The following is an 8746-nucleotide window of genomic DNA, read 5'->3' as shown; positions in this document are numbered from 1 at the left end:
GGAAGAGGATGGGGAGCTGGGCTCAGGGTTTGAGGAGTGCATAGCTGTCCTCCATATCATCGATCTGTTTTCCCCTCTTGGTACAGTAGTCCATTTAAGAGAGCTGCCTCTTCATCTCAATTGCTTCACTTTGATTGCAGGCTGGTGCTGCATCCGAAGTGCTCAGATTCCCTGAATCAAACAGATGGACAGGACTCTTCATGGCGCTTAAAATGTGTATCATAAATGCCTATTGTAAGGCATGTGCAGGTTGACTTTTTAATAATCTGTGTGCTCCTGTTGGCCTTTTTTCCCCTTCTCTGGCATGGATAAGTTTGCACATGAAATGTGGTGGTTAGTGCTTAATGATCTCTAACATCAAAAGCTGCACAGCTGTTTCTGATTGGCCTCTTGGTGACCAGCTGTGGTGGTGGTTGGGCCATATAGATAACCTGTCAGCAAGGTAGATTCCTGGCTCCTGAAGCTGTCCAGTGCCTGTGTTTTTTTGGCAGATCATGGGGTGCATGCATACAGCATTTGTTTTGGCAGCTTTTCTGCTAGGGCTCCCTGCCCCCCTGCTTCCTCTAGAAGGAACTAAGAATGTTCTGGCTTTCATGAAAGAATTTACTGAAATGGGAAACTGCAGTTTCAGTGGTGGGAATATTATTCCACTTAGCATTTGAGAGCCATGGGAGACGAAAGAGAAATGGAAGGCTGAAGGAACAGTTTACCTGCCTAGGGCTCCTAGGAGTGATCTGGTTTTTGGTTGTCTGAAAATTTTGCTTCATTTCTTTCTTAACTTTTAATAACATGGAGAAGACTCATCTTCAAAATGTGCAGGACTTCATTCTGTGAAACTAGGCCTTGTCCTATTGGATTGATTTGATGTATCTAGTTCTACAAGCTGATTTTTTCGTTTTTCTCAATGCCTTTGTTGTCCTCTTTATACAAGTCAAGTGAAAGAGCATGGTGTGGAAGAGTGGGTATTTAAGAAGAGTGATTAGAAAGAGTACACATTAAGCATTTTATAAAAGATTCCATCCAATTCCCAGAAACCATTTTGAAATCTGGAAATATAACTGTTGAAATAATACGCTAAAACCTGGTCTCCATGACAAGTGGCTGATTTTATTATGCTTATGTTATGAAAAGCCTTCAGCTACTAGATACAGAGAAATTATATTGGTCACCATACTTCTGTTAATCTCACTTGACAAAAGTCAGGTTATTGCAATATGGGGCAGCTGGTACATGCATGAAGCATCAGTGACTCTAGATAGTGGAAAATCATCTTAATTTATTTGTGGGTTTTTTCCTTTTGTTAGGTATTACTGGAAGCTCAGAAAGATCTGGTGGACTACAAAGGACTTGGTATAAGTGTTCTTGGTAAGAGTTTAAAGATTCTATGTTTTTCAGGATGTAAATGTTTAACCAGATTGCTTAATAAGAGTTTTTTATTTTGATATTTCAGCGGCTTTTCTTTTCTAATACCTTACTCTGGTAATGTGCTTATCCAGTGAATACTTTTTCATACGGCTTTTCTGCCATTTATCAGGAGACCATAAAGTTATATGTAGCAAGATGTTTAGTGATCCAAAACAAAGGACTAGAGACAATAAAAAATAACTTATATGTAAATCACTAATACTTTTGGATCTCTGGACAGGGATATGTGTTTGTGTGTATATATCTAAACTTACATAATATATATGCAATATATAAAAATATACAAAATACTATATACACATATACAGTATGTGTGTGTGTGTGTGTATATATATGTATACAGATACCACATATAGTATCTTGCATACTGTGTGGCAAAATGCTTCAGTTTTATTTGATGGATAGCATCCTTCCCATTAGGAAGGCAATGATGCCCTGTCATAAGGAGGAGGTGTCCTCTGTGCGATGTGGCTGGCTGACTGGGGCTTCAGCCACAGTTACACAAAAATTTTATGCAAGAAGATGGTCAGCATTTTAATGGTTCTGTGAAACTGTTTGCTTGCTACATGTAGAATGTGCAGCAGTCTCTGCAGGATTTGGATTCGTGTTTAAATTGTGTGCTCTTAAAGATGGAAGAAAGAGTACAGATTTAATGAAAGGAATTAATATCAAGTGTCCCTAACGTTTAATTAGGAGTAATGCATGAAGAAGCATTCTTAAAAAAAAAAGAACAAAACAGACCTTTGTATCTTACTTTATACTTGCTGCAGCATTAGTAGCAGAGAAGCTTCTAGAGTGAGCAAAACTTACACCTTTCTAGGGAGTATATTTTTTCACACAAATGTAGTTGTTCCTGGGGATGATCAGATCACGTGGATGCCAAATGTGAATGAACTGGATTTGCCTGGATCCGGACAAGTCTGGCGGTGTAAGTCTTGTGTGGGTATTTAGGAAGGCTCAGCAAAAAAAATAGGAGATGGAACTGGGAATGGGAGCCTTCAGGCATTTTGAGTCTGTATTGTAAAAGGTTTAAAGCTTGACACAATTTTTAAATCGCATTCATGTGTTACTGTTTTGTTTCTTCTTTCCCTTCCACCAAAGAAATGAGCCATCGGACCTCAGATTTCACAAAAATTTTAAATACAGCTGAAAATCTCCTGCGTGAATTGCTGTAAGTGAATTATTTCCTACTTATTTTTATTTTATGCTTCTGCTAGATGCACCAGTAGTGACTGTGAAGACCTTTCCTTGAAAGCACCAGTTTCTGGCTTTTTATTTGTTTAGATACTGTGTCTTATAGGGTAATAATCTTAGAGAGGGCATTGGTCTTCTGTTAATTTCATGCTGATTTATTTAAATGTGACAAAGAGCTTTTACTAGGTTGAAATACTTTTAATGTGTCTAGTATACAGTTGATTTTCTTCTGAAATTCTAATTTTTTTCACCTTCATAGAATTTATGAAAGGCATCAACTTTCTCCAAGAACTAAGTGGAAACAATAAAAATCAGATCTCTAGTGGTATAGAGGTGATCTGTACATCATCCATCAGTATGATTTTGTTAACATAAGCTCTACAGCTGTGTTTTGGAATCACTGATCAGGAGCCCTTTTCCTATTTGTAGTGTGATGCATTTTTAAAAGCTTGAAATAATATATTATGTATTAGAATTAAGGTACTCACAGTAGTTAATAGTGATGGTCATGTCATATAAAAGCTCAACTTAGTCACAGCCAGAATTTTTGACAGAGGGGTTTAATGAATAATTTGAAGAAGTAATTTTTATGACTGTATAAACATGTGCAATTTACTGTACAGTTGCACTTTCAAATCAAAGAGTCTCAAAGCTAAATTCTACTGTGAGCACTTTGTGAAGTTTTTAGCATGACAGAAGAGCCATGGAGCGAGCAATAGACAAATTTACAAGTAATCCTTAATTCTGCTGGATATATCTTTCAAGTTTGTGTGCACTATGAGAGTAGAGCTACTGAGGAGTTAATTTGTTTAATGCTATCCAAGTGGAAAAACGCTTGTTTTCAGCATTTTTTTTATCAGTGAAACGTAATACTCAAGTTACTACGCAAGGCTAATACTAAAATGAATGTTCTTCCTCAGTTGCTGCTAAATGCATAGTATCAACTAGTATGTATCCTGTTTCTTCTGAGAATAATAGAAATCATTATTTCTTGCATGCAGAAGTATACCAGAAAACTACAAAGTTATTTTCCTCCAAGGAGGTGGATCTGGTCAGTTCAGTGCAGTCCCACTTAATCTTATTGGTTTAAAGGAGGGAAAACATGCAGATTATGTGGTTACTGGAGCTTGGTCAGCAAAAGCAGCTAAAGAAGCAGAGAAGTATGCCAAAGTGAATATCGTTCATCCAAAACTAGGAAACTATACAAGTAAGTTGATGATTACATCCATCTGTGTGAATGCTTAGCTTTTTGAATTGCTCTATAAAGTGGTCCAGCTTGGCTACTGGGTTACTGAATGTTAACTAGCTAGAGTTGACTGCACAGTACTCAAAGGATTGCCTGCCATCTCTCTCTCCACATTGATAGCTGGGAGATCTCTTAGATGGCTTAACAGTCTCCACCTGAAAATAGTTGTGAAAAGAGGCTGAGCAGATCCCAGAAAATAAGTGGCAAGAAGGACGTGTGTATCGTTATAGAAATTGTCTGGACTGTCTCTTTTTTGTTTGTTTTTGTTCGGTTTTTTTTAGTTAATGGAGTTCTTAAGCTGTTTCCAGGGGTATTGTGAGATATTTGTTTCAGGTACACTCAATAATGGTATTGCTCTGAAATTTGGAAGCATACTTGGGATCTTAACCTTGTTGACCCAGGAGATGGGAGACCTATGTTCTGTTACCTTCTTTCAAGGGTTCCAAAATACTTGACTTTGCCACCCATGTATCATACAGACAGTTGGCTCTGGAACAGAACAGGCATTTTGAACTTCTCTTGAAGGTTGTTACTGGACATAACACTTTCTGAATGACCACAGTGTAGAAGGAAGAAAAAGGTTAACTGTAATTGAGGATTTGGGAATTTTTATGAGAGACTCTGTTTCAGGGATGTTTTAAGTGTATCATTTGTCACTGGTTATGTATAAATAATTCTTGGAACAGGGACACCTGAGTCCTAATGTCTGTTCCTGCTAGTTATGCTCACTTTTCTTCCCTTTGATCCAAATTATAGCGTTTGAACTGGGAAGAGTGGCAACAGGAAAAAGAAAAAATATCCCCATTCAAATTAGTGTATTAACTGCTGATTAGAGAACTAACTTGGAAGTTAAGTTTATGTCCTCTGAGGCACAGGAAGGAATTGAACCTACAACTTCCCAGTCTAGGGGAGTGTATTTACCATTTGTCAGCTGCAGACAGGGGGAGAGGCAGTAAATAATGGAGGCAATAGCAACACTTCTCCCTCCTTATGTTTTGGAGGAGAGGAGGAAGGAAGAGCAACCATTTGTTCTATGCAAAACCTGTTCTGTGCCGTCAGGGCATGCCTGTTTTTTGCATGTTGACAGAGGAAACTTGCTTTGTAAGTCAGCTGCAAAGCTCAAATGGGAGGGAGGTAGGTAACCTTGTGTTCAGCTTGGGCGAGACTGAAATGCTTTCAGGGATGTGCAGAAACTTTAGAGAACTTTGCCAGTGGGAATTTGGATGCTTCAGTGGTTCCAAAGATGACAGGAGGATTCTTGGACCCATGTGAATTGGTCTGAATTACTGTTTTGGACCCATAGGGCAATAGTTTGAAAAAACTCTTGAGGAGTAAGGACTGAAAACCAGAAGGATGTTTGCAAGCTTAATGATGGCTCACCACAGAATTTTGGGAATGCACTGGTGGATTTCCTTTGCAGATAAATTATATCTTCCTGGTAACAAGATAATTATATTTCAGTTTTTTTCTGGGTTTGCACTTAAGTCCTGTGTTCAAGTAAAATTGCATGCCAGGAAAATTACTTGTCTCCAGTGACCTTTGGTTTTCTTTTTTGTCTGTCTCAGACATTCCTGACCCAAGCACTTGGAATCTTAATCCAGATGCATCTTATGTCTATTACTGTGCTAATGAGACTGTTCATGGTGTTGAGTTTGACTTTGTACCTGATGTCAAAGGAGCAGTCTTGGTTTGTGATATGTCATCAAACTTTCTGTCCAGACCTGTGGATGTTTCCAAGGTACAGTATTGGACACAGTGGCTGCATAAAGCATTTTCAAACTTGAATGCATATAATTAGGTACTTTTGAAGTGTCTGGGTGGCTGGAGATGCTGAGCAGTGAAATTAAGGAAAGCACGCTTTGTTAAATGGGTATCTGATGGTGGATACAAATGTTGAAATTTGAACTTCATTATCTTTGAAATTTGATGAAATCTTGATATTTCAGTGTCTATCTGCTGTCCTTTTCTCATTAAAAACATGTTGAACTATGTTCAAGTTGTTCATGTTAATAGTTGTCCGAAATTAGTTGTCTACTGTGTAGTGTTCACTGATGCTCTAGCTGAAAAAGGTATCTTCTGAATCGTATCTAATCTGGATAGTGTATATGGCTATAGCAAGGCACTGTGAAGTGTGATTTTTTTTTTTTTTGGTCCTGATTCTTATATGGAAAATCTGTAATGCCTTTTAAGATGCTGAAGCTCACTTATCTCAATTACTGTGTTTCATAGATAATACAGAGAATAGACTGAAATACTAGATTAGCTGAAAATACTGTGATCTATGTATGAATTTATTTTTAGTAAATTTGCTTGGCGTGGTGAGAAGTGGGGACAGGCTGCCTTAATAATTATTTGTGGCTACAAAATAAACATTTAGCAAACCATTGGGAAATTCGTTGTGATGATATTCAGTTGAATAAAGATACATGGTTCTGACAACAGACATACATGGGATAACAACTGCAGCTGTAAGTGCACTTTGAAATCAGAACTTCTCTGGACTCTTCTTTGACCTACAATGTTCTCACTTCCAACATGTTCTCCATGCTGTTCAGCTGAGTTGTCTGCCTACTCTATAATGATACTGGTTTATGATTCAGTTATAATATCTACTAGTGAATGCATGTAGCAAGTCTTTCTTTTCTTCCTTCTGTTGAAGTTTGGTGTGATTTTCGCTGGTGCTCAGAAGAATGTTGGCTGTGCTGGAGTTACTGTTGTAATAGTACGTGAGGACTTGCTGGGATTTGCACTGAAAGAATGCCCTGTAGTGCTGGATTACAAAACACAAGTAACAAATGGCTCTTTATATAACACTCCACCATGCTACAGGTAATTTACACTGGTATTTAATATCTCTTATTCAGAAAGCTATTGCACTACCATCTGCTGCCTTTCTTGTGAAAAGTTGAGAAGTTTCAGAAGTTGAGTATTGGCCTTCAAGTAACTGATATGTTGGAGTGTTTCACATGGTTCCTGTGAAAACATGGGAAGTGTCTAGCTACATAACTGCAGTAGACTTTGATGTTACCTAGTGGGACTCAGCCATAAAAATCAAAGTATTTTTAGAAGTACATACTGCATGTCATAGTTCCATAGCAGAAGTTTCATGTTTTACATGAACGCAACTCTAGTCAATTCAGTGGTGATGCTTCTATCATTGCAAGTAGGTAACCTGGTGCTTAGTTTTGCTTCTTGAACGTTCAGTACAGATTTTATTTAATTTCTTCTTGAGGTTGTTCTCAGCATTTGAACCTCTGGATCCCTATGCCTGTAAAATATATTTTTAAAGGCTTTTTAGTCATTGCTTTATGATCTTCTCTATTATGACTTTCCATATTTCTTTAACTATCGCCTCAGTGTTTGACTCGGCATCCAAAAATAAAATTGGTTTAGCTTCATAATCATTGCTAGCAATCAAAATCATAAAATAGGCATGTACCTGGTGATTTCCTACATGCAAGAAGCAGAGCAGACTAGATCTTGCTCTTTAAATTTACTCTCTCCTAGCTTCTAATAGCTAGTGAAAGTGTGCTTTGCTACTGGAATATTTAGGTGCTGAGCCAGTAGTATCTATCCATTCTTAATCTGGAGCATTTTTATATCAATGTCTGCTAAAATTATGTGAAAAAAGAATCTTCAAACCAGGTATCCTTTTCTTCCCCTCAGAAGTTTTTTTAATTACTTTGAAAATAATTATTTATACTTTTAAAGATAAGATTTGCTTTTAATTTGGATAATTTGACAATTCAATCTTATATTCTTGATGCTTAATCTCAGCTCTTACAGCTTTTCTTTACGTGACGGAATTTGCAAATTTGATGTCTGGCAGATATCACATGCACTGTACAGACATAAAGAACAGGGATTCCTGCATATAAAGCCTACCTTAATGCCATTACTTAATTCAGCAGAATTTCAAGTGATACTAATTATATCTCTAGATCTGCTGATTCTCACTGTGGGGTGTACTATTGCAATGTTAGAGGCTCTTAATTTATCAAAAGAACAGTAAATCGTGTGAGTAAGTTTATTCTAGACTTTACAGTGCACAACTAGTTTTCCCAAGAAATATGTGTACTGCAGAGTATGTGGTGCTGTAATGAGGTACTCGCTGTTAGCCCATCTCCCCTGTTGGCCAAATACACCCCATATGCTTAGAGCTGGTGTCTAAGACAAGAATTAACCTTACAATATTTCCAGATTTTTGTCATCTTTCTGAATGTAGCTTTTTAACATGGGCAGTATGAGTGACTCTTTTCCCCCACTGACTGATAAAGCCTCTATTTCACGATTGATTATTTTCCTGACTGCCAAGTCACACACGCTATTTTGAACACTGTGTACTTGCACATGCCAGTTCTTAAATCCAGCCATTCATGTTTTCCAAGTACAGAGCTATTTCCATTTGAAAAACCAAAGTTCTACTTAGTCTCAGCACTTGAACACAGTGTTGCTTCTCTGGTTTGAAAAGCCAAACAGATTAAATTCTGCAGCTTTATTTTAGCCACTGCAAAGGGCTTCTGAGAAGAAAAAGCTGCTGTAGCTGTAACTCAGTACCTGTCAGTAACATTAACAGGGTAGTGGGAGACTAAGGGAGCTGAAAATGAAGTTGAACTAACAATCTCTCTGCTTTCTGATCACTGTCTTGCCAGATTTCACTTCATGCTACAAACCCACATTGGAGCGCACTCCAGAGTCCAGAATATAAGAGACTGAAATGTTGGCAGGGTGCACATCTGTTTGGCTTGGCTTTACATGCCTGTTCCAGTTTTTGTGAGGAGCTGACAAAGCTGCTTAGTTCTCTTTCTCTGCTCTTGCACTCTCTAATGGTTTGCTGGCAAACAGGCAGGAAATACTAACTGAATTTGCAAAAGTTACTTC

At 37.8% G+C, this 8746-nt stretch overlaps 1 protein-coding gene across 1 annotated transcript in view; it reads left to right on the top strand.

Moving 5' to 3' along the window:
- Positions 1-200: 200 nt before the first annotated feature.
- The window catches only part of PSAT1 (phosphoserine aminotransferase 1), a 13967-nt gene continuing 5421 nt past the window's right edge, over positions 201-8746 (top strand). Inside the window, exons 1-6 of the mRNA XM_010192356.1 lie at positions 201-239; positions 1305-1365; positions 2527-2596; positions 3621-3826; positions 5431-5603; positions 6525-6694. Of these exons, the coding sequence (XP_010190658.1) occupies positions 201-239; positions 1305-1365; positions 2527-2596; positions 3621-3826; positions 5431-5603; positions 6525-6694 (719 nt within the window). The remainder of the gene's footprint in view (positions 240-1304; positions 1366-2526; positions 2597-3620; positions 3827-5430; positions 5604-6524; positions 6695-8746) is intronic.

The sequence above is a fragment of the Mesitornis unicolor genome, unplaced genomic scaffold (assembly GCF_000695765.1).
Source record: "Mesitornis unicolor isolate BGI_N332 unplaced genomic scaffold, ASM69576v1 scaffold13919, whole genome shotgun sequence".
Taxonomy (NCBI): Eukaryota; Metazoa; Chordata; class Aves; order Mesitornithiformes; family Mesitornithidae; genus Mesitornis; species Mesitornis unicolor.
Note: the sequence above shows the minus strand (reverse complement) of the source record. Positions and strands in the feature narration are given on the sequence as shown.